The sequence below is a fragment of the Rhinolophus ferrumequinum genome, chromosome 13 (genome assembly GCF_004115265.2).
Source record: "Rhinolophus ferrumequinum isolate MPI-CBG mRhiFer1 chromosome 13, mRhiFer1_v1.p, whole genome shotgun sequence".
Classification (NCBI taxonomy): domain Eukaryota; kingdom Metazoa; phylum Chordata; class Mammalia; order Chiroptera; family Rhinolophidae; genus Rhinolophus; species Rhinolophus ferrumequinum.
Window position 1 is genome coordinate 53,536,933 of NC_046296.1, and position 24,890 is coordinate 53,561,822.

Here is a 24,890-nt window from a genome sequence, read left to right on the forward strand (position 1 = left end):
GCGCTCCGGACTCTGCCCGTGCCAGGGCGGTGGCTGCAGCCAGGAGGGCGACGTGGAGCGGCCACGTGGAGCTGCCTGGGGGAGGGCCTGGCGGCGGGGAGCGAGGCGCCGGCGGCGCACGGCCTGGAGCGACGTCGAAGCCGGCCCTCAGCTGAGCCTGGTTGCGCCGCCGCAGGTGGGTCCGAGACCCGTCCGGGGCTGGCGGGCTGGGAGAGGCGGGGGACCCCCACCAAGCCAGCTGGGAACGAACCGCGCGGTGGAGCGGGATCGCGGGGCGGAGGCGGCCTCCTCGCCTCTGGGTCTGGATGCTGAAGGCGCAGTCCCTCTGCATCCCCTGCAGCTGCAGCTGTGACGCGTCCGCAGCGGTGCACCTCGCCTCCAGGCACCTCTCGGGAGGAGGTCACGCCTGAGAGCAGGTAAAGGAAGGGGTGGAAGGCGAATCCTGAGCTCCCTCTGTGTGATGATGAGGTTTCACAATTATCCAAGTGTCTCATTTGTCACTCTGACTGCCCTTGGGGAGAGGGGGGCTGGCAGGAGTTTCATTCTCTTTTGACAGATGAAGAAAAGGACTGGGTGGGGGCCAAGGTTATCACCCAGCTGGAAGTGGCAGGATGGAGCCCAGTGCTCAGGTGTGGGACCCTTTGGTGGTATAGCCACTGCCTCTTCTCTTGGGAGGGGTGTGCTGGGAAGCACCAGAGGGATAAGCTAAGGGAGAGGATTTGGTTCCAAATAACTTCCTGACAGAATTAGCCAGAAGTGGAGTGGATGCCCTGTGAGGTGCTAGGCTCCCATTCTGGAAAGTCAGGCAGAGGCTGAATGGCCATTGGCAGGGATACTGTGGAAGCAATGTTTGCACTGGATGGGAAGTTATGCAAGATAAAAGGCCCCTGGCACATCCTAGAGTCTCTGAAATAATCAAGAAGCATCTGCTCACTTTCAGCCATTTACCCTACAAAGTGGCTGCATTGCATCCTCCCCAAACCCCTTCCAGATAGATAGTGCTATCCTCATTTTTTAAAATGAAGATCCCAGGGCCCCAGAGATGTTAAGACACCTGCCTAGACCACACTGTTACCACTGTGAGAGGCAGGGTTTGATCAGAGGTCTAACCCCAAGGCTGGCTCTTTTCTCTTGGGCTGGAGCAAAGGTTTGAAGAAATCAGAGGCCGGAGGGTCATTGTGAATGTGAGTGTGTGTGTGTGTGTGTGAGTGTGTGTGTGTGTGTGTGTGTGTGTGTGTGTGATGTGAATAACTTTACTGAGTTACATCACAACTGTTAACTGACAGTTGTGGAGGCTTTCATGTGGTGATTAGGGTAAATTATGTTTATGCACAGTAAAGTTACAGGAAATGATTAGGAACATTTTATTTGACAGGCAGTGGTTTGTAACTGCTTTATTTCTGTTGCTTACAAATGCTTTGTAAATACTTAGAAATTTGTGTGAACAAATCACATTACACCAACCTCATTACTCATTCCTGGAGGTGCCTGAGACTGAATTCCTTTAAATAATAGAGGGAGGTGAGTTACCTGTACTAAAAATGTCACAGTTGGAAGGATGACTTAAGAGAATGTTACTTAGATGACACATGCACAAGTCCATATGCACTTATTTGAGTTTGTGAAGTGGACTACAACCAGAGTGCTAGGGTTGTCACGAGGGACCAGGATATTCCAGGGAGAGGGTGGAACAGCTCGGGCAAAAGCACTGAAAAGAAAGTGAAAAGTATGTCAGGAGACTCCACTCACCGCTCTGTTAGTGTGATGGAGCACTGGAAGATGAGTCTAAGATGATAATTTGATATCTGAGTGTAGAAGGCTTTAAATGCTCAGGTGGGGACTCTGGACTATAATCGATAGAAGGAGCCATTGAAGATTTTGGAACAGTGGAGTTCTAGCAGAGGAAGATTAAGCTGATGTGGGTATGGGGGCTTCTTTAAATGGAAAAGAGGCGGGAATAAGAATGAGAGGCTGCTGCATTAGTTTGTGCAAGAAGTAATTAATTAATTACCCACTTAATAGTCGCTGTAACCCTGTGAGGTAAGTACTCTTTCCATTATGCAGATACAGTAACTGAAGTTTAGTGAGGATAATTAATTTACCTAAGGTCACAGCGATGGTGTGATGGTGGAGCTGAGATTTGAACCTCGGTCTGGCTGCTTCCAAAGCTCTGCTCTCTGCGCATTGCACATGCTGACTAGTTGCGTAAGTGTGACAGATACATGGACAGATACAGAACTAAGAGGAGGAGAGTGATAGTAACTCATGTGGGCAGCGCTCAGGACCAGGTACATCCTTTTCAGGTCCCGGTGCAAAAATAAGATTAAGAATTTTGAGACAGTGACAGCTGAACATTAAGAGTAAGCACAGGACCTTTCCTAGAGCAGGGCCCCAGTGGCTGCAAAGGTCACACGCCCATGAAACCAGTTCTAATTACTACGACAACTTAACAAACCATTTCAAAACTTAGTGACCAGGGCAGACGGGTGGCTCAGTTAGTTAGAGCGTGAGCTCTGGACAACGGGGCTGCTGGTTCGATTCCCACATGGGCCAGTGAGCTGCGTCCTCTGCAACTAGAATGAAGTCAATGAGCTGCCCCTCAGCTCCCAGGTGGCCAGATGGCTCAGTTGGTTGGTGTGCGGGCTCTCAACCACAAGGTTGCCGGTTCGAATCCTTGACTCCCACAAGGGATGATGGGCTGTGCCCCCTGCAACTAACAGCAACTGGACCTGGAGCTGAGCTGCGCCCTCCACAACTAAGATTGAAAGGACAACAACTGACTTGGAAAAGTCCCGGAAGTACACATACACACTGTTCCCCAATAAAGTTCTTTCCCCTTCCCCAATAAAATCTTAAAAAAAAAAAACTTAGTGGCTGAACAGTGGCACTGACTTTGCTCATGAGTGTGCAGTCTGAGCAGGGCTGTGGAAACAAGCACATTTCTGCTCCATGCTGTTTCACCTGGGGCAGCTTGAAGGCTGGGGGTTGGAAACACCTGAAAGTTTGCTCTCACTTGTGTGGTCCCTGGGCTGGGAAGATGTGTGCAGCTAGAGGCCAGAATGTCTGGGGCCCCTCAGGCATCTCTATCTCTATATGGTTTCTCCACATGGTCTTTTCAGCATGGCGGCTTCGGGGAAGCCAGACTTCTCCCATGGCAGCTCAGGGCTCCAGAGGTGCATATCTGCATGTTAAGAGAAGGAGAGAGAACCAGAACCAGGCATAAGCTATGTGGCTTTTTGTGACCCAGACTTGGAAGTCATGCAGCGTCATTTCGTTAGAAGTGAGTTGCTAAGTCCAGCTCATATACAAGGAAAGGCAAAATAGACTCCAGCTTTTGTGGGGAGGATTGTCAAAAGAAATTTGTAGACCTTTTTTTGAAACCAGCACAGTTGGCCTCATGAGTGAGTAGAATAGTGAGATCCGCTGGGTGCATCCCCTCTATGCCTGAACTGCTTGCTACCACTAGAGATGGTCGTCTTTGTCCTCTTTTAAAAGGCAATTGCTAATGGATGATATATTAAGCCTGGATAATAGATTTTGACAGCTCTGAGGGATTTAAATTACTCCAGCGCCTCCTGCTCCCCTAGGTCCTGGCAGTAAACAGATGGGGAGGAGAAAGCAATTTGAGGGTACCCAGGTGGGGAGACCAGGATGGTGGATATGTACGAAGCCACCGCCAAGCAATCCAGGAAAACTTCTGAAGGAAAAAGGCCTTACTGTATGACCAGACATTGTGTGTTACACATCTTGTCTCGTTAACCCTGACCACACCCCATGAGAGGGTACAGACGGAGAACCTGAAACACAGAAGTCACACAGCTAATGAGTTGCAGAGCCTGGATTTGAACTTAGGCAGCCTGCGGTTAGGCCCCAAATCCTTTCACTTTGGGCCGTGCTACCTATTCCTTGGCACTTCTGTGTTTCTCTGTCCTATTAATCATTGTTTTAATCATTTATAACTTTTCCTACTTAACATATTTGCAAACCTTAAGGAAGAAAAAGAATAAGTAATTCTATTTTATATTATTATCTTATAAGATAGTGCCTCATCTACAGTAGGTACTCAATAAATATGAAAGAAATGAATACCACTTATCTTTATTCTACAAACTTATGTTTATACCTGCCTTCCCTATGGATGCTTGCCTGCCTGGCCTTTGTCACCAAAGTTGCTTCCCATGGTATCAGTGGCACTGAGTCCCAGGGTCCATACCTTGTAGCTTTCTCTTTCTGACCTCTTCTGGCCAGCCGGCCCTCTTAGCCATTATATGCCCATCCTTCCACCTTAGAGCCTGGAACCCTCAGCAGTCCCACTGCCCCCACCCCGCCCTCCACCTCAAACCACAGCACTCTGGATAAAAAGAACTGGGTGAAGTGGCCCTTTTGCCCATTCACCTAGACTCTCCTTCAGCCACGGCTTCCTGACCACTCAGGCACCCTGTGGGAAGGGCCTTCTCACTAATCCTCCCAGATTAGGCATATATCTCTGCAGTTCTTGGATTTCCACTCAGGCTCCGTGGGTTATAATGGAGATTTCCGTCTTCAACCCCCAGTTGAGGGCCAGGTGGTGGTGAGCTCCACCCGACTGAGAGCCCAGGTCGCCTTGTACACTAGTTACATTCCCGCCAGCCCTCTATCACTCCTTGAACTTGATTTATGGTGTCTCTCCTGACACAGAAGTATAAACTTTTGATGTACTCAAATCTGTCCATTTTTTCGCGTAAAACATAAGTTTGAAATATTTATCATGTTTAGTGGCTCTGTCATATAATATGATTTGCTTAGTCATTGCCTAAACGTTACACATTCAAGTTGTTTACATTTCTTTGACTAACATTAATAGCACAGCTATAAATATCTTTATAACGTTTTTTTCAATTGTGTTTTTCCTTATGAAATTCCCAGGATGATATTGTTGGATTAGAGTTTCACAGCAATTAATACACATTTGCAGAGTGCTCTCTAGAAACAGTTCAGGTTTATAGTTCCTCAAACAATGTAAGTTAATACTCACTGATTCAATTTCTTTTTGTGAATTTTGTGATGACACTCTTCTGTCTTTAATAATGCTTTTCACCTTAAAATGTAGTCGTTAAAGCTATATCAGCTTTCTTTTGTCTAGTACTGTTTTATATATCCTTCTTCCATCCTTTTGCTTTCAACCTTTCAGTCTTTATTATTTAGGTTAATCTTTTGAAAATTGCATATAACTGTATTTTGTTTTATACACATTTTGATAATCTATTTCCTAACTGATGAGTTTATACGACTTATATTTATTATGATTACTGATATACTTGAATCTATTTTTACCATCATATTTTGTACTTTCTATTTGTCTTTTTAATTTTATTTTCTTAGGTGTGCTTTTTTTTTTCCTCTTTCCCTGCCTTCCTTTGAATTGATTTTTTTAAAAAAATTCCATTCATTTTATTCTGTGCTGGCTTGAGGTCATATATATATTCTATTTCTCTTTTTATTTTTTTTTTAGTGGTTATCCTTAAAAATTTTTAAATGCATATTTAACTAAGTTGATCAGTATAGTATGTCTGTTCTCTTCTCAAACAACCATCTTCACCTTGTATCTTGCTAACGTAGTTCTTTTGTCCCATACAGTAACATAATTATCATAGTTTAATAGTCTACGTTTATATTTTCCCACATGCTTTCTGATTTTTTTCTCTCTCACCACTTTTCCTTGCATTTCAAAGCCTTGGATCACTTTTCTTTTTCCTTAAATAGATCCCTTAGAATTTCCTTTAATGAAGGAATGTTGGTGGTAAATTCTCTGATTTGTTGTTTATCTAAAGTTGTTTTTGTTTCACCTCATTCTTGAAAGATAATTTTGCTGAAAATAGAATTCTAGAGTGGTAATTTCCCTCCTTTTTCAACATATTAAAAGAATACACTACTGTATTCTGGCATCACTGTTGCTGTTGAAAAATCAGCTGTCTAATTACTCTTCCTTTTAGGTGATTTGTCTTTTCTTTCTGACTGCTTTTAAGATCGTCTCATTTTCCTGGTGTTCTCTAGTTTCACAAAAGCTATAGGTGTGGATTTCTGTTTATTTAATTCACCTGGGATTGTTGGGCTTCCTGGATTGGAATATTAGTGGTTTGCAACATGGAAAAATCTCAACTGTTTATTTCTTCAAATACTGCTTCTATCCAATTTTCTCTATTACTTCCTCCATCCTCCATGCCGTTTAACCTTTTTTTCATATTTTCTATTTCTTTGACTCAATGAACTTTTAGGGGCTCAGAGCTACTCATCCCAAGATGTGCTTCTGTGGTGTGTAGATTGTTTTGAGCTAAAGAGCTGCTGGCTCAGGAGAAACTTCTGTCCCTCCCTTGACTATTTGGAAGAATTTGAATTAGGGGCCTTTTCCATACTGGAGATTATCAGAGATAACCTCTTTTGACTCCTCTATAGGGCAGGGCAAACTTCTATTTATTAAATGTCTATTCTTCTTATCATCCTGCAAGGACCTGTTGAAGCCCTCAAGGAAGGCACTTTACCTCATCCCTTAGCTCAGAATGTTTTATATACCTCAATCCCCCTTTCTCCCTCTGAACCTGTTGTGCATATGGGGTCTCTGACTCTTTCATGTATGTGGGTTTCCCATACATATATATTAAATTTGGTTATTTTCTCTTGCTAATCTGTCTGATGTCTATTTGATTATTAGACCAATCGAAAGAACCTTGAGGGTAGAGGATAGTTTGTTCCTGCCCCACAAACTGTATTCTAGTTAATTTATTCAGATCTATTTTCCAGTTCGTTAATTCTCACATCTGTGTGTAATCTATTTCACTCACTGTATTTTTTAAATCAATCTTTTCTTTATATTTGTGTAAGTTATACTTGGTTTTCAAATCTAGTTGGTTATTTTTATGGTCTTATTCCTTTCTCATAGTTTCAAGCTTCTCTTTAGTTAAAACATATTAAATATGCTTTATATTCTGTGTGTGCTGATACTACTACTGTGTTTCCCCGAAAATAAGACCTAGCTGGACAATCAGCTCTAATGCGTCTTTTGGAGCAAAAATTAATATAAGACCCAGTCTTATATTATATTATATAAGACCTGGTCTTAGATTGTAGTAAAATAAGACTGGGTCTTATGTTAATGTTTGCTCCAAAAGACGCATTAGAGCTGATTGTCCAGCGAGGCCTTATTTTCAGGGAAACACGGTACCTTTAGTTTTTGCAAGTCCAGTTTTGCCTGCAGTTGTTTAGCTGGCTCTTATTCAGTGTCTTATTTTCCTTGCATGTTTATGACTTTTTGGCTGAGCATATGCTCCTTAAAACTTTACCTATGGGACTTCTTTGAGCCCTGGATTGGAGGTGTGTTCTTCCAGACCATATGTATATTTTCCTGTCAGAACTGGGAGAATTATCAACCAGGTACCACTTCAAAATCAATTATCTGCTTTAGGTTTTTGAACCACAGAGGTAGCATTAATTCAGGCCTCGAATCCACATTAGAGCAGGCTTATTACAAATTCTCCGGGGAGATATTTTTCTCCCTTCTATCCAGCACCTAGGCCAAAGTAAGCAAGAGTTTGTGCTGTCCTTCTACATGGCGAATTTACTTCTTGTTCACCCTTAGATTGAGAGTTGAGCTGTTTGAATCCCACCTTTATGTATATAGTCTCCAATTCATCTCCTCACATTCGATGGATCCAGGCTTTATCTGTGGTCTCTTCTATTGCACAAAGCACTCAAACTTATAAGTCAAGTTCACCTGGGGTTTGGTTTAGCACATACTCTTAAGGCAAAGGCTGACTTCAAACTGACTTTTCCCCCAGGATTACAGGTTTCACTGCGCTTTTATACTCAGAGAATTTCTTAACTTTCTTGCCAACTTACTGCATTTGAAAAGATACTTTCTATTTTAATCCAGCTTTGGACTTACTTTCACTGGGATATTTACTATTATATTACCAGACATGAAAGTCTGGATGTTTTTCTAGTCCATCCTTTCACTGAGGGGTGTCTACTGTGGTGGGATCTCTGAGGTCCCCAGTTACTATGGAGATCTCAGTTCCAGCTGCCTCTCCTGCATGGGCCCAAGACCTTGTCTTCTCTCCTGGGTGCAGCAACTAAAGTCCAAGGACCTATGTTGCCAGCCGATGTTTGTGAACACCTTTACGGCAGCTGTGGCTTCAACACCCATTTGGCCACCGGGGATTATGGACAAACTATGTAGATTATCTCTTTTGGGGTCAACGTATGCACAGAAAATTGAAAACAGTGTCTAGGACTCTCAGGAGCTTCACCTTCACGTGTACCTCCATGTTTTGCTGCTGCTTCTTTAGGGCAGCTCTGCTGGCACAGCTACAGGCAGGTTCCCACCTGTATCTTCCTGTTAACCAGATGCTGGCCTACTCTTCCCTGCATCTTTTAGGAAGCTGATGTCCACCCTTGCAGTGGTTCTGAACCTTGTCAAGGTCATGGAACTCTTTGAGAATCTGCTAAAAGTTATGAACCTTTCTCCAAGAAAATTGAGTGCCAGCCAGAGAGTACGGCACTGTCTCAGAGGGCTCCTCACCCTCTGCCTAGACCAACATCTGCTGATTTGTCTTCCTGGAGATGGGCGTGGGGGTCAGGCCTCAGCTGTGGTGGGCGCCTGTTTCAGGAGCGCACATGATGTGCACACACACTTGGGACTACTCACACTTCATGCTCTGTGCTTTTGTTCGATCCTCTCTTTTTGACTGTTTTCATATAATCAAATGATTGTTACCAGTGGGCCTCAGGGGACGTTTTTGTTATTTCCTTCATATCGGGATCTGATTTCCTAACTGCAGTAAACAGCAGTTCCTGGGGCCACTGTTGGTTTGACCCTGTTTTTCTTTCAATCCCTACCTGAGATTAGATCTATTTCAACGAGTCTGATTTGTTCTTTGATGAGGTGTTTGGTTTTTTTTGGTTTATTTTAAGTTAGTTTACTTTTTTTTAAAAACATTTATTGGGGAACAATGTGTTTCTCCAGGGCCCATCAGCTCCAAGTCATTGTCCTTCAATCCAGTTGTGGAGGGCGCAGCCCTGCTCCAAGTCCAGTTGCCGTTTTCAATTTTTATTTGCAGGGGCACAACCCACCATCCCATGGGGGAATTGAACTGGCAACCTTGTTGTTGAGAGCTTGTGCTCCAATCAACTGAGCCATCCGGCCACCCTTCCGGAAGCTCAGCTGCATCTCATCTCCAATCTAGTTGTGGAGGGCACAGCTGTGGAGGGCGCAGCTCACTGGCCCATGTGGGAATCGAACGGGCAACCCTGATGCTCAGAGCTCAAGCTCTAAATGACTGAGCCATCTGGCCGCCCCTCTGGAAGCTCAGCAGCAGCTCATTGTCTTCAATCTAGTTGCAGAGGGCGCAGCTCAGTTCCAAGTCCAGTCTCCGTTTTCAATCTTAGTTGCACGGGGCACAGACCACCATGCCATAGGGGAATTGAACTGGCAACTTTGTTGAGAGCTCGTGCTCTAACCAACTGAGCCATCCAGCCGCCCCTCTTTGGTGAGGTTTTAATGAATACAAACTAACAATTTGCCTTTCTGTTTATAAGTCTTGGTCTTTTTGTGAGTCTCTGCATTTCTAATTTGGCCTTTTTCTTAACCTCTCTGAGCTAATTTCCATCTGTAAAATGAGTGGACTGAACTGGACTGAACTTACTTAATTTAAACTGCGCTCCTCCCAGTACCTCAGGGGGCTGACAGGGCCAGCGAAGTGGGGTGTGGGGAGGGGCTCCTGTCCGTGTGCTGCTTCCACCAGAGCAGGGCAGCTTTGTGCACCTTACACATGGGATCTGGAAAGTTCCTCAGGGGAGCCTTGATGTCTGTGTGATCGTGTCTTGTGATGACTCCAAGCAGGAGTCCTATCCCAGGACTGCGGGGGAGGCAGGAAGAGAAGGCATTGCTGTCTCACCCACCCATCCCCCTTCCCCCACTCCCTAACTCTGTTCCCAGGAAAGATGTTACCTGTTCCAATTCCAGGAAGGATGTTACCGATGATGATGAGAATGTTAGCGCTGCTGCTGCTGCCCCTGAGTCAGGCTGCGCCCAGGGATGGAACCACGAGGTGACGGGATTCAGAGGGCAAGGCCAAGCAAGGCCCAGGAGCAGGGAGAGTCTGGGAGGATCTGAGGGTGTGGTGAACCTCTCTGGGAGGCAGGAGACCAGGGTGTACGTTCCCTGATGTCTGTATCCCTCCCCACCAACCTCACCCTCTGCCTTGTGGCCTATGCAAAAGTGGGTATGCAGGGTGTTTGCTGGACTCATTTGGAGCCAGGAGCTCAGTTGCAATGAAATGTCAAGCACAGGGAAGAGGCTATGGGCCAGGGAAGAAGCTGCAGTCCCCTTATCAAGATGTTCTAGTGGGGACTCCATAGAAATAGAGCTCACTAAGAAGTCATTTCTATTTTATTGGAATACCTTTCTTGTACCTATGCAGTGTGCATGCTGGGCTGGGTGGAGGACAGATACAGGAACAGCCGCAAGGGCTGGCCGCACGGACAAAAGTTGCTGCAGCAGCTCCTGCCAGCTCTTTAGAGTCACCAGTCTAGACTGAGTTGGACTTGGTCCAGAACTGGGAGCAAATCTTGAGCTTTAAAGACTGACAAAGAGACCCTGAGCAGATTGAAGCTCCAGAAGCAACATATATGCCTTCAGCTCCGGGAGGGGGGAAGAGTCCAGTTTGTGTCACGGAGTAAATCGGGTCTATATAAAACTGGGCAGTGCCACAGGGCTCAGCCAGAGACCTGCCCCTTGGCCCAGCATCAAAGTAGAAGGATTGCCACAATCCATGCTGTCCTGCCCCCTCTGCCTGTTTCCTGTGGTTGCCGGCTTGTGGCTACTAGGTGTGGCCTCATCTGGTCTCTTTGTAACCAAATATCTTATGGGGCTTTCCGCTTACCATCTAAGTTAGGAATCTGCAAACACAGTCAGAGGGAGTAAGGCTCTGCTTCTGAGGAGACCAGAAGGACCTCCTCCCCACAAGGTTTTTGGGAATGTGGGGGAGCAATTCCCTTAGGATCTGGGGAGAACTCTGCCAGGAGCTTGGAGGGTGGATGGCTGGTAGGCTGGGCCCTGAGGAAGGCTCTTTGCAAGGCGGGTCTTCTCCTTCCTCCTCCAGGCTGGACCTTGAAGAGCAGCAACAGCCCCTACCCAACCCCTTCCAGCCAGGCCAGGAGCAGCTCCGGTGAGTAGGCTGGGCTGGGGGCCTGAAGAAAGGCCTGGAGCTGCGTGCAGACTGGCCGCTTGTGGGCTGATTGTCCACTCTTCTGTCAGACTTCTACAGAGCTACCTAAAGGGACTACAGAAGACGGAAGGAGAGCCAGAGCACATGAGCCGCGAGCAGGGTAAGGGGCTGGGCTGATGCGGCCAGTGGGTGGGAGGCACAGGGAAGCCAGAGCTCGGACTGACCGCAGGCCGTCCTGTTGCCTCCTGCCTCCTCCCCGTCCCTGACACCTCTTCTGATCCAGCTTCTTTTCCTTAGTTCTCCTCTACCTCTTTGCCCTCCATGACTATGACCAGAGTGGACAACTGGATGGCCTGGAGCTGCTGTCCATGTTGACAGCAGCTCTGACCCCTGGAGCTGCTGACTCTCCCACCACCAACCCAGTAAGCCCTGCTGGATGGGGGCACTTCTATCATGAAGGAGACCCGGCTCCTTGGGGCTTTGGTCTTTTTCATCATGATTCTTTTGGTGAATCCCCAGGAATGCTCAAAGCCCGCATGATAAGGATGGAGGGGGTGGCATTGGGAGGGTCAAGGCTGCTGGGAACACCTCTGGCCACTGTGTGCTTGCACAGGTGATCCTGGTAGTGGACAGAGTGCTTGAGACTCAGGACCTGAATGGGGATGGGCTCATGACCCCTGCTGAGCTCATCAACTTCCCAGGAGAGACCCCGCAGCACACAGAGCCCCAGGAGCCACAAGATGTTGGGAGGCAGCCCCTTTCAGCTAAAAGCCCAGCAACAAAAGAAGCACCAGAAGCCCTGGATCCCAGAGAAGAAGCTGCAGGACAGGTGGAGGCCAGAACGGAGTCCTTGGAGCCTGTACAGGAGGCTGGGAGACAGGCGGAGGCTGGGGGACAAGCAGAGGCTGGAGGACAAGCCCCAGGCCCTGGAGGGGAGGCTGGGGGACAGGCAGAAGCCAGAGACATAGGAGAGAAAGCAGAAGAGCTTCCAGGGGAAACACTGGAGTCTAAGAACACCGTAAATAAGTTTGAGGTTCATGCTATTCAACTGGAGAATGATGAGATATAAACCTTAAAGATACAGGTTTCTACCCCTAGAAGTCTCAGTGCCAGAACATAAGGCCCAAAGGGTGGGAAGTGTATGTTGGGATAAGGACCACCTCTGTGTCCCCTTCTTGGCCCCAGTAGGTGGCAGGTCTTTCTGTGCAGCTCAGGGAAACCCTAACTTGAGGGGCAGCTTGAGGACTCAGACAACTAATAAAGAACGAATGAACTCACCCCCCTGGGCCACCTATCTACTGGTCCAGCCTGCCGAGACCTCAGCGACACAGAGGGCTGGGGTTGGACAGGTCTCTTGGAGGAGCAGGGATTCAGCTTTCCCAGTGTTCCCAGCTGGTGCTGAGACATAGGAGAGTACAGCACTAGGCCACAACCAGCTGCAGACAACCCGGGGAAGAGAGCTCAGCCTCTCCCTGGGGCCCAAATGCTCCTGTTCCCTCCTCCACTGGTGTTCAGGCACCCAGTGCCCTCCTGCAGCTCACACAGACCTTCCCCATCACTCTGTATCTGCCCCCCATCACATTAACAATAACTACCATTTATTGAGAGCCTCGTACACATCAGCATCATGCTGGGCATTTCATGTATTGTCTGATTTTATCCTCACAATAATTCTATGACCAGACAGAATTAGTTCCATTTTACAGATGAGGAAATTGAGGAAGATTGAATTCAGTAATGTTCCCAAGGTGACACAGCTAATGAATAGGCAGATTTGAAATCAGGTCTGTCTGACTGCAAAGCCCAGGCTGTTCATCACATTCCGTGGCCTCACTCACCCTGACCCCACTGCCCTGTGGAAATTGGCCAACTGCAATATGCCCTCGAGTCTCCCCAGGGACAGCAGCACTCTGTATCCGGTGTAGCCACATTTGTGGCTGAGGCACCGCCTTAACTACAAGGCTCCAAGGGTGGGGCTTTCAGGCTTTGGGGCAGTCACTGGGGGAATATTTTTGGACTGCAAAGGCCCCACCAAACCACAGAGTAGGCTCCCTGCCTGCTGGCCTGTCAAGTTGACTCAGCCTGGGCCACTCCTGGGGCCACAGGACTGGAGAGTTGCGACAGCACAGGGGTCCAAAGGAGCTTTTCTCATGACTTGTGGTGATTTGGAAGGGTCCCTGGGGTGCAAGGAGTTAAGTGTCCTCCCCAGCCAGAAAGGCTCTGATCACTATCTACCCCTGAGCTGGGCCTCCCCCACAGGCGCAGCTGGTAGCAAGCCAGGGGCACTTCTGCTGCTCTGGTCTAGGCAGCCCCTCCTCTGGTCTTGGGCAGGGAGGTAAGTCGGGGGAATGGAGGAAAAGGATGAAAGACTGTAGTATCAAAGCCTCCTGAAGCCCCAGCCAGAGCAGTTTGGACATCAAGGACACACAGACTGCCAGAAGGAAGCAGGCTCTGGGGAAGATTTATTTGCTCTGCGGCTCTGCAGTGTGAGATGCCAGGACACAGGGAGCGCCCTCCCACAGCTTGCATCTGCCCAGAAGCAGGGCAGCCTGGATGCCAGGCTAGACAGAGGGGAGAAGGCTCAAGGGGTGGTGTGAGCCAATGCCTCCTGCCACAGGGCACTCACACGATGCCATCAAAGCCCTGCAGGCCGCACTTCTTGCCCGCCACCTGGCAGCCAAACCTCAGTGCCTCCTGCACGCTCTTTCCTGGAGGGAGGGACAAGTAGCTGGGTCAGCCCTGTCTTCTGGGCAGGGCGGGGCCCCAGCCCTGCGCCCCCTGCTGAGGTACTCACCCTGGGACAGGCTGAAGATGACTGAGGCATTGAAAGTGTCTCCAGCCCCCAGAGTGTCCACCACCCGGGGTGGTGGGAAAGCATCCGAGTGGAGCAGCCGTCCATCGGGGCCCAGAGCATCGGCACCCTCTTCAGCCCAGGCACAGATAAGCACAGCCCTGCAAGATGCTCCACTCAGCCGGGTGTGAGCCCACCCCTGACCCCGGGGCAGATCCCGGAGCCCAGGCTCCCTCACTCCCCACACCTAAGGCCTCTCCCTGGCTTCCCCCAGCTCACCCTTTCCTCACACGATTGTACAAGCCCTTCAGGGCCTCCACCGCTGACCGGAACCCGAAGTGCTTGGCCACATCTTTGCTGACAAACACCTATGGGCAGTGGAAGCGAGGCTGATGGTCACCCTAACTCTAGCCGCAGCTCAGTCACCCGCCACCAGCAGCCTAGCATGGCCCCCAGATTATAACCCGCTCCTCCAACATGCCCAGCTAAATTCCCAGCATAGCGTCATCACACTGGCTCAAGACATGCCAGAAGACAGCCCTGTAAATTGTGACACACAAGCCCTGGTCTGGTTGTTGTAAGATCAATGAACTGCCTCGCAATTGAAAACCCAAAGCGAGCCTTGAGCGCCATCTTGAGGTGAAATCTACCACTGCCAAGTTAAACTGCCCCCTTTTCAGAAGCGTTTTTGTTTTGGTTTGGTTTGTTTTCCTCACACAACTATTCTCTCAAGGTCTGGATTCTTTATCTTAAACACAAAGGGGTATGGGCCCAAAAGTTTCCTTAACACCAGCTACATGTTAGAATTGCCAGAGAGAGTATTGTTAAAAAAAAAAACACAGCACTTCAGCCCAGGCTCCCCTACTACCTATTAAATAACAAGCAAGGGTGGGGCTCAGGCATCCTCATCTTTTAATGTCTGGCCAAGGTTGAGGACCAACCAGCTTTGGCTATGATGATACATCAGTCCTGCCCAAATCCACCTTGTCCAAGCCCCTTCCCATGCTCTCTCAGCCCCTCGTGGCTCCCATAACCTGCCACCCACCCCTGAGTTGGAGGACACATCAGAAACTGTCCTATACCCCCATTTGACAGAGGAAAGGACTGAGGAAGCCCAGGGAGGAGATGCTTCCATGCAGGCTTGCCCTGTGGCTGGCTCTGTTGACCCTGTCTAAGCCCTCTGGCCACCCTCATACCTATGTACACACTGGGATAGAGAATTCTTGGTCACTGCAGAGGCCTGCACCAGAACCCAAAGCTGGGAGTCAGCCTCTTTGCTTTGTAACCCTCCTGCCAACACTACCAAGCCATGAGTAGCCGTTCTAGGCAAGGTAGGCAGGACAAGGGAATGCTCAGGCTCCTTTTAAGAACCAAATTAGAGGGATGGGCAAGCAGAAGCTGCACGGGAGGCTCACCACATCTCCATAGCTGAACAACTGGAACAGCTCCTCTCGGGGCTTCTCCACCTCCACGGACACCCGGATTTTCTGCTCTGGAGGCTGCCTGGCATTGTGCTGTTCTATCCGCTGCAACATCTTCACCTGCTCTGATGCGTTCCGGCCCTGGGGCAGGACAGGGCAGCTCAGGGCCCATTCTTCCCTCCCTGCTGGAACTCTGGGGGAGTGGGGAGAGGAGCTGGGGGAGGCTGGGCTGGAACCACATCCTCAGTCTCAGAATTCTAGAGCTGTCATGGACCTAGATGACCTCCCATTTCTGCTTCCCTAGAGGTAATGGGTCAGGTCTTCTGCAGCCAGGCTCCTGCCAGAGTCTGGAGGTGGTGGGGCAGCCTGTACCACAGAGAGCATGGGACTTTGTCTGGAGCTAGCATCCTGCTTCTGGTGCCTACATCCTTCTGTATAATCTTGAGTAAATCACCCAATCTTTGTGGGCCTTAGTTTCCTATCTGAAAACACAAAGAAGGATGGAGATGGGATGAGGGAAGTTGGATTCACTGATCTCTAAGGTACTTTCCTGGTTCAAAGAAACCAAGAAGGAGGCAAAACATGAGGAGGGGCTGGCAACTGGAGCCCCTCGAAACACAGGTAGGGCAGGGCTTGCCTCAATGTGGATCCACTTGAACCGGGTCAGATCAACTTTCTCAAAGTCCATAGCAGACACATCTGGCAGGTTCCTAAGTCACAAGATGGAAGGACAGAGAAGGGGCATGGTGAGGTCGGCCAGGGCCAGGATCTCCAACGGGCTGCTGGGGCCCCTATGCCTAGCACTGCCTGCAGCATGAAGCTGATCTACAGCTCAGTCTTCTGAGGCTCAGCTACAGGACAGACCCTGTCCTGGGCTAAACTCACAACCACTCCTTGCCCCTCTTGGCTCCATCCAGACGGGACTGGAGGTGGTTTACTAGGATTCCCTTTCCTGTGTTTGAGGTTGTGGTATTATCTAAGAGCAAACTCAACAGCAGCATGTGTCAAAGGGCAAGTTCTGTGTGCGTTGGAGACCACATCTCCCAGAATGCCCTAAAAGCATCAAGGACTATAATTCCCAGAATTCCCCTTATCCGCAGCACACACAGTTCCCAGCACCCTGTGCCATGGGAAACTACAAAGGTCATGGCTACTCTGCCTGGAGCTCCAGTCTGGTCCCACTCGCTTCTGGCACCCCAGCGTTGACAGCACCACTTTGGCTACTTATGGTGGAGACCCCAGAAGGGTCTGCCTTGACCCTCCTTAGCCAGAGACCTATGCACAGCTGATGTCCTTCCCTGCCAATTCTGTAGGTGAATCCTTTGTCCACTTAACCAGCTGTGTAACCTGGCCTTTCCGAGGCTGCTTCCCTATTGGTAAATGGGGCCAAAGCCCCCAGCCTCACAGGCCTGTTGCCGTTGGAGGTATGTGTGGCTATGCCTGGACTGAGGCCAGTAGGCAATAAACATCTCTTCTTGGAACTCCTCTCCCTCCCTTTCTGTGAACACCATGTTGTGTCCTTGATCAGAATCACTACAGACTGTTGCTTAACGGGCAGATGACTAGGATTTGGCCCAATGTAAATGCTGCCTCTAGTAGCATGTATGCCCACCCATTTATTGCTTGGGACTCACAGAACCTAAGGACCACTGGCCATAAAGCTTGTTCTCTCCCCCAGGTCCAGGGGTCACGCTGGGTAGTAAGGATGGCCTGAACTCCAGGGCAGCTGAGTTTGGCATTTCAGCCCTAACATAGTACCTGGCATACACTAGGTTCTCAGTAAACTAAACCTCTGAGATTCTTCAGGAAAGAATCTGGGCAAGAAGAGAAGGCTCTGTGCCCACAGGTCCTCTCCTAATAGATCAGAACCTAAAGGGATCCCCATCCCCCTAAGTTAGCACCATATCAGACGGCCCTGATCTGTTGACCCATGTTCCCCTTTTCTCTGTGTGGCATTTGGTCTGCCTTCATTATGCTGGGAACTTGGCAGGGGGCTCATCTTTTCTGAACACCCAAACCCCAGCTCCTTGGTGCCATGCTGCAGGCTGATAATTCTGGGGGCTGACCGTGGAAATCCCACTGGCCCCACTTCGGGGCTCACGGGAGTTTAAATCACATCTCCCATCCTTCCACCCTCAGAACAATTTCCCCCCACCCACACCCAGGCTGCTGATTGACTAATTAAGGAGCAATCACATAAATTACATTTTATACAGGCTTGCCTGCCCAACCGTGATATTGACCAAGGCCAGGTTGCCAGGCAGAGCAAAGCCCATCCCTTCCCACCCACTTCTCCCCTAATTGAACACAATTCAGAAATCACTGAGCAGTTTGGCATAGGACAATTTCTGGTACAATGAGGCCACATAAGGTGGGCAACTGGGATGCCCATGGTGGCGAGGGGGGGACTGATTGGTGGGTATGGCAGGGCGAGGCCAGGGGGCCTTACGTGTCATAGAGCACAATGGTACGGGAGCCATTGGAGTTGTTGATGATGCAGCAAGAGCAAGGGGTCTCCCCCCTGCTCTGCCAGGCCACCTGAGACACGTCCACGCCCCGTTGCCTGAAGTCAGCCACCAGGAAACTTGGGGTGGAGCCCGAGCCAAGGGAAGGGCAAGGAGACACAAATTAGAGCCTACAAGTGGCCTGGACCTTCCATTGGGGTAGGGAGGGGTGCTGGAGCCTGTGGGTGTGAGCACCCCTCTTCTGAGAGAAGAGTCCCGTCCTGGGATTCAGCAATGGTAGCAGCAGCTGCCAAGACGCAGACAGCTGTACAAACCTGTAGGCATGGAGGATGGTGCGGCTTCCACTGGCCTCGCTGATGACGACTGTGGAAATGGGGACAGAGCCCGTGGTCTGAGAGACCGTGTAGCGCAGGTCCACGGAATAGCGGCGGAGGTCATCCAGGACAAAACTGCTGGGGCGGAGCAACCCAGGGAGGTGCAGCTCGACAAGGGTTTGGGGACTGGAGGGTAGCTGGCAGGGCCACTATGGACCCAAGGTGCAAGCAGAGAGAGCTAGGAAGGAACTGGAAATCACCGGTTGTCACAGGCTGGGCAAGGAGGTGGGAGAGGCAGAAATGCATAGGCTGGAGCTCAGTGAGATAAACACTAAGGGACCTTCTTTGAGGTCCTGACTGAAGCAAACTCCAATCCTGACACGGGCCTTCAGTTGATTCAAGCTGGAAAGGATTTTCTCGCATCCATAAAGCTAACTGGGGTAGGTTTGGGGCCTAGAACATGTGCCTTGTTTGAAACAAGTAGGTGAGGACACTGTGGCCTGTTTCATGCAAAGCCCAGGCAGAATTAATAATTACCAAGATGAATAAACAAGGGGAAAAAGTTTTTTAAAAATGAATTACCAAGATGATACTTTGCTCCCCATCTGCCCTCTGCACACTCATCCCCAGGGCCCTCTTCTCTCTGAAGTCCCTTCCAGTCCAAACATGAGTCCTCTCATGCTACACCATGATGCCCAGCCAAAGTGGTGCTGCCTTGGCAGCCCTGCTCACTGTCCTCTCCTCGCACAGTGAGGCGAACCCTCCCGGGCAGTGAGCTGGCTCCCAGTGCCTGAGGCCCCTCCGCATGGGCATGGTCCAGGACTCTTGCCCAGAATCCCCTCCAATCAGAGCGAGCCCGGGGCAGCCCCTCAAGAAGACTACACCAGCAGGAGAACAAGGAAGCCAGGCCCATCCCTCCTGGCCGTCTCCGGAAATGCAGTGTCCTGTGCTCAACAGTTGGCACTTATGTCAGTCGACCAGCCATCATCTTGGCTTTTCTCACTAGGACTGGATCCCACTTATAGCAACACCAAAGCTGGACAATACAGATTTGTATAAAAGTGAAAAGACAATAACGCTGGGAAAATAAAAAAGCAGCTGTAAGAGAGGAAGACCAAACATGAGATGGACTGACTCCATAAAAGAAGCCACAGGCATGAGCCTACAGGAGCTGTTAGGGCAGGACATTGTGGACATCATTCATTCACAGGGTCACCAGGAGTAGAGGCTCAATGGCGTGTCACACACACACACACACACAAGTCGGGACATCGGTCCTTGTCTTACACTTCAAAGATCCTTTAAATAGTAGGTTCCCCATAGTCTGGAAAATACGGTTTGGTTTGCCAAATAACTTTCTGCACCCATAGTGCCTGGCACATGGCAGATGCTCATTAAATGTTTGTTGAACACAAGAGGAGAATTCGAAATGGCCCACTATCAGCATGATTGCTACATAAAGATGGGTCCACTACCTGAAGCAAGAGCCAGTCTCGCTTCTAGCTGGGAGGGAAGGCAGCTGCTGGAAAGGGTTAACAAGAGACCAGCTGTTGACTCCGGGACCTTCTGTTCCATCTCACAGGGCAGGCTCTCACCCCTTAATTCGCTCTGTTCCAGTTCATCAAGGAAGGTCATCTGGCTGTGGCTCGGGGGCAGGGCTCTGGCAGCAGCCTCCCTCCCCCTCCAAACCAGGGTTCAAAGGGCTTTGCTTCACAGGCCAGCAACCTGGCAGCCTACTCCAGTGCCCACAGTGGGCAAAGTGTAAGCCTCACCTCCTGATAAGTGCATGCTGAGTTGGCAGTGCCAGGGGGTCAAAGGGACCTTGGGTCCCTGCAGTAGCCAACAGAGTGTAAGTGTGTAAGCCACATACTGGCTGCAGCCTCACAGCAGATGAGCCGGGAGGCAGGGGTCTGGGCCCAGCTTTAGCACGTGGCTCCAGAGTATCCTTGGGCAGGGTGCTCTTGCTGCTTCAGGGAACAACTGGGACACGAGCACTGGCCCTGCCCTCTCAACTGGAAAAGAAACTGTAGGCCTGGACCCTCAGACCATGGATGCTGGACAACTCTCAGGGAGGGTGGGTCCACCATGTCCCTAATTGCCTTCTGCCTCAAGCACTGCTAGAATAAAGAACTTAAGAAGGGCAAAGTCACATCCACCTCAGAATCTGTTGGAAGCAAAGAAGGAGAAAGTGGGGAAGCTGGAGCAGGCTCCAGGGAGTGGACAGGGAAACAGGCTATACAGATGAAACTTTTCACAGGAGCAGTGTTAACGCCTGAACAGCAGATAAACCACACCAGGGAGGGTCTGGGATGCTGGTACTCCTCTCCGCCTCCTCCCACCCGTGTCTGGTGGCCACACACCTCTTCTTATAGCCCACCACCCAGGGGTAAGACTTTCTTCTCTCCCCACCCTGAAGGCAGGCCTCCCCTGCACCCTCCTCAACTCACTCAGCCACGTGGCCTGGGGCCAGCGAGCCCATGAAGGCACAGGGGGCTCCAAGCAGGGAGAGAACGGTACAGGAATTAGATGCGTTGCCTCCACGCTGCCATCTCTGGGACAAGCACCTGCAAAACACAAGGAGGGTCCCTGCAGTGCCAGCAGGCTGATCCCGAAATAAGCAGGGCTGATCACAGTGCCTGGGTAGGGGCCACAGAATGTAAAAGCTGGGAGAACTCCTTCTGAAAGCAGCCAGGCCAGTCTTCCCATTTTCTAGATGGGCAGCCTGACGCTAGGGAAGGACAGTGGCTTGGCTGAGGACCAGGTCTGTCTCTCCAATCCAGGCTAAATTCAAATGCACAGCAATGAATTTCTATCTTCCACCTATGCTTATGACATTAGGAAACCATTCACTCAGATCCGTCACAACTTGAGGGTTCCACTCCCTCTGGGTTACCTCCTCCTCAGTTACAATGGCCCGCTCTCCCCCAGGCACAGCTGGGACAGCCTTCTCCTGAGAGCTGGATAACTACAAGTGCTGCTTCCTTCCCAAAGGTGTCAAATCTACTATGTGTTCCTCTCTGAGAAGAGCTGTTTCAATAACAACTCAAGTTAAAATGAGTAAGACAGGAATCAAACCCACTGTGATCATTTAAGAAGTGAGGGTTGGGGGGTGCTAACTTTCACAATATCAAAAATTTTAAAAAGATTATTGGGTGAAGACCAGTTTTTCTCCATCGTTTTTTTTTTGGTTTGTTTCCTTTTATTTTTTATTTTTTAGCTTTATTGAAATATAATTGACATATAACATTCTGTAAGTTTAAGATGCACAACGTGATGATTTTATATACATCTATATTGCAAAATGATTACAATAAGGTTAGTTGACATGTCCATAACATCACATAGTTACCTTTCTTTTCTTTAGTTTTTCTCCATCTTTACTGAAAATCTAACAAGAGGAAACTAACTCAAGATACACCTGTATGACTTCATTGTAATCATCAACAAAAATGATAACTTATGCATACGTATCAAAGCACTTTAATGATATCTCATTTGTGCGCCAATAATACTGTGGGGTAAACAATGCAGGATGTTATTTCTATTCTCCCAGTGCCAAAAAGAATAATAATGATAACTTTGGCCGCTTACAATAAGAGGAACAAGTACCAAAGAGCCATTAATTAAGGGAAACAAATGAAGCAGAATTTTTAGACTAAAGTTTATTTGTACACAAAACTTAACCCTGGACTTCCGTTCAGGGAAAAGGGGACCATAATCTCATTAGAAAGACGGATACCAATTTGTAAAGGGGCAAACGTTTCTCAAGCTATGAGCTTTAGAGGAATTTTCATGCCGAGAGGAGGAGCCTGGAGGCATTTGACTTGCTCAAGGTCACACCAATAGTTAATGACAAAGCTACTATGAGAACCCAGGTTTCCTGACTCTTAAACCACTGTGGTGTCCTCTGTATTTCTGAAGAGAGAGTAGTCAGGCTCCAGCTTGAATGAGGTGTCAAAAAAAGGGTATAAATTGTACTATGTGGAAACCCTTCAAAATTACACTGATACCCAACTTCTGGGGCAGGAAGATTCTAATGAGCATGAGGATACTTTCTGGAAGGCTCTTCTCGGCCTGGACTCTGGGAGACAGGGCCATTTCTCAGGGGTCGGGCCAAGTACCAAGCGGCAGCTCCAGTGAGTCCCCAGTTTCCTGTGGAGCCTGGGACAAGTGGGGCTGAGATGGCTGAGGACTGGCCCCGCTCAGGCTTGCTCCTCTGTGCTGGGTGGGATGGGAGCACAGGAGAGAGGCCCTACACAACCCAAGTGCTCTGCAGAGGAGCAGAGCCAGGGGTCTGGGGGAGGGGAAAGTACACCTAAGGGCAGCTGTACTGAGAACATGGGCTGGCTCTGTTTAGAGAGGCACCGCACTGAGTGCCCACCTTCAGAACCAGCCCCAGTCAGGGTGGGAGCTAGCAGGATCTCCTCACCCTGGCCTCCTGACATAAGCTCAGAGGAACGGGGCTGTAGCTCTTGTCGAAAGAGGCACTCTGGGTCTTCCCCAGGCCCTCCCCAGTCCTTGGAGGACCTGTGGCCCTGAAATGTAGACTATTCTTCTGAGAGGACGCCTAACTCCTCACTGTGCAGGAGCGGGGGCTGGCCTGTGCCTCTCCCCTACTGGCCCCGGCACCCCTGGCAAGAGGCTCTAACCTCTGGCAAACAAAGCAGCCCAAAGCCAAGGGTGAGCTCCATGAGAAGGGCAGCAGAAATGGGATGGGGTCACGACAGACAACGGAGGGCTGGAGCGCTAAGCTTGGAGTTAGGAGGCTTGGGATGTGATGACTGCTCTGCCACTTGTGAACCACGTGGCCTTACAAAAATCATAATGTCTCTACATCTCCCTCAGCTATAAAGAAAGGATCTGATTGATCTTTACACACTTCCCATGTGTTGCTGTGAGGAAAGTATGTGGTAACACATATGACATTGCTGGATGATCCCAAAGCCTGAGGAACGCCCGGTCTCTCCCCTCTATTAGCCTCGTGGCTATCAGTGCTGTAATGTCTTGCTGAGCTCAGTCTTGAATTGGCCTTTTATCCAGAATAGCCAAGGAGCAATTCTTCTCAGTATTCTAAGCACTGGACTGCACCAAGAGAAAGGCCTGTATTTCACCCACAGAAATACCTTCTTGGGATTACAGTGTAACAGTGGGGTTCTTATCAAGAGTAAGAACCACCAAATGACTCTTCATCTTCTACCAGACAACTGAGAAGAACGTTTTTCACGACAGACTTTTCCTTTTATAAAAAGGACTTCCGGTAAGCTCCTTTTGGAATTTAGCACAGGGGAAAAGTCTGTAGTGACCAGCTCTGTCCATAACCCACAGCATCTCCAAAGTTGCCAGTGCCAGCGAGCCCTGAGCCACATGGTGAAGCTCAATACCACACCTTTAAATGTTCTTGAACAATCTTAACTGTACATACTTTTTATGGTAGGCTACCTCAATTATTTTAATAGATGAGATACATATGTACTAAATAAATGAGAAGTAAATGCTGGTGAGAGGCAAGTGCATAGGTCATGTTAAAAAAAAAATTGGCCCTACACTGTACTAATTGCATGCCCTTGGATAAATCACTTCGTCTCTCAAGAGTGTCTACTTGCTTATGGGTAAAATGGGGATAATCATACTTGACATAGTCCCAGGGATGAAATGAGAACTGGAGAACACAATGCTATCTGAAGTCTGGGCCTTTTTACTGAAGGCCTCACTTCTTTCCCCAGGTGTCGGGCAGAGGGCACGGGGCACGGGCTCCCGAGGTTGGTCTCTCACCGCCTTAATGCGGGGCCCCTGACTCCGTGGCCCTGTAGTGTTGGCTGCCAGGCACAAACACGGGGCTGCAGCAGGCCCTAGTCTCCGAGGGGCCCGGGTGCCCCTACCTGCTGTCCGTGTCCTCCTCCGGGTACTTGTCCACCACGTTGATGATGTCCAGCACCACCAGCCCCACGCACAGGATCTGCTTTTCTTCCATGAGGCCGCTCCTGGAGCTTTCTGCCCACCCGGCTGCAAAGATTCCTCCCGGTCTGGCTCTTATCCCTTAGGATTGTATTCTCTGCCCTGGCTCCGCCTCCGCGTCTCGAGCTCCTCCTCCAGGGAAGCCTCCTGCAGCGGCGGCGGGTGCAGTGGGGTGCAGAGAACCTCGCTCTCCACGTCCACCGATGCAAGCGGACGTGGGAGCGCAGACCCCGAGGTCCTGGCCACTGGCTCTCCTTAACAGGTTGTGTGGCCCAGCAGATGGCAACGCCTCCCACTTCTCGGCCTCAGCTTCCTCACTTGTCAGACGGAGGAGCGAAAGCACGGCTAGGCAATCTCATGAATGCAAAGAGAAAGTCCAGTAGAAAGGCGCCCCTAGCTCGCCCTTTCCTGCACGGGTGGCTCCCACGGCACACCCTAGACCCACTGAGTTGAGCGGACCTCGCAGCTGCAACCAGTTCCCGCAAGTCCAAGCAGTGGCTCGCGCGCCCGCTACTGCACAGCGGGGCCCAGACGCTCAGCCAATCCCAGTCCGAGGCCCCGCCTCCGCCGGGCAAGGAGAGCGGTGATGGTCACGTGACGGGAGACGGCGCCCAGCGACCCCTGGCGGACGCCGGCGGGACGGGCGTGACTGGGAGGAGGGTCTCACCTGGGTCTAGTGTGGCTCGCACGTCCGGTGCAAGTGCTGGCAGAGCCTCGCAGCGCAGAGCGGAGGGCGCGAGGCG

General features: G+C 49.8%; 2 protein-coding genes across 5 annotated transcripts; one reads left to right on the forward strand and one right to left on the reverse strand.

Annotated features, from left to right (window-relative positions):
* Window positions 1-90: 90 nt before the first annotated feature.
* Window positions 91-12,478, forward strand: CGREF1 (cell growth regulator with EF-hand domain 1). 2 transcript variants are annotated; one of them, XM_033125458.1, is made up of 7 exons: window positions 118-175; window positions 341-416; window positions 9,971-10,082; window positions 11,136-11,201; window positions 11,291-11,361; window positions 11,499-11,623; window positions 11,815-12,478. In XM_033125458.1, the coding sequence occupies exons 3-7, from the start codon at window positions 9,976-9,978 to the stop codon at window positions 12,268-12,270; spliced, it is 825 nt and encodes a 274-aa protein (XP_032981349.1). In that variant the 5' UTR covers window positions 118-175; window positions 341-416; window positions 9,971-9,975; the 3' UTR covers window positions 12,271-12,478. The 2 variants fall into 2 exon arrangements, with proteins under 2 accessions (XP_032981350.1, XP_032981349.1); XM_033125459.1 differs by lacking the exon at window positions 341-416 and having other exon boundaries at window positions 91-175.
* A 1,160-nt stretch (window positions 12,479-13,638) lies between these two features.
* On the reverse strand, window positions 13,639-24,831 carry KHK (ketohexokinase). 3 transcript variants are annotated; one of them, XM_033125454.1, is made up of 9 exons: window positions 24,072-24,831; window positions 20,640-20,756; window positions 18,193-18,327; window positions 17,863-17,997; window positions 16,051-16,123; window positions 15,408-15,554; window positions 14,272-14,360; window positions 13,996-14,153; window positions 13,639-13,909 (listed from the first exon to the last, which is right to left on the reverse strand). In XM_033125454.1, the coding sequence occupies exons 1-9, from the start codon at window positions 24,161-24,163 to the stop codon at window positions 13,824-13,826; spliced, it is 1,032 nt and encodes a 343-aa protein (XP_032981345.1). In that variant the 5' UTR covers window positions 24,164-24,831; the 3' UTR covers window positions 13,639-13,823. The 3 variants fall into 3 exon arrangements, with proteins under 3 accessions (XP_032981345.1, XP_032981346.1, XP_032981347.1); XM_033125455.1 differs by lacking the exon at window positions 18,193-18,327; XM_033125456.1 differs by lacking the exon at window positions 17,863-17,997.
* Between the last annotated feature and the right edge of the window lie 59 nt (window positions 24,832-24,890).

Coding starts and splice junctions, on each gene's coding strand:
- CGREF1 (XM_033125459.1), top strand. CDS start 9,976: ATGTTACCTGTTCCAATTCCAGGAAGGATGTTACCGATGATGATGAGA. Junction 10,083..11,135: donor CCCAGGGATGGAACCACGAG/GTGACGGGATTC, acceptor TTCCTCCTCCAG/GCTGGACCTTGAAGAGCAGC. Junction 11,624..11,814: donor ACTCTCCCACCACCAACCCA/GTAAGCCCTGCT, acceptor GTGCTTGCACAG/GTGATCCTGGTAGTGGACAG.
- KHK (XM_033125454.1), bottom strand. CDS start 24,163: ATGGAAGAAAAGCAGATCCTGTGCGTGGGGCTGGTGGTGCTGGACATC. Junction 17,998..18,192: donor ACCATCCTCCATGCCTACAG/GTTTGTACAGCT, acceptor CTCCACCCCAAG/TTTCCTGGTGGCTGACTTCA. Junction 14,361..15,407: donor TGTTCAGCTATGGAGATGTG/GTGAGCCTCCCG, acceptor CACTGCCCATAG/GTGTTTGTCAGCAAAGATGT.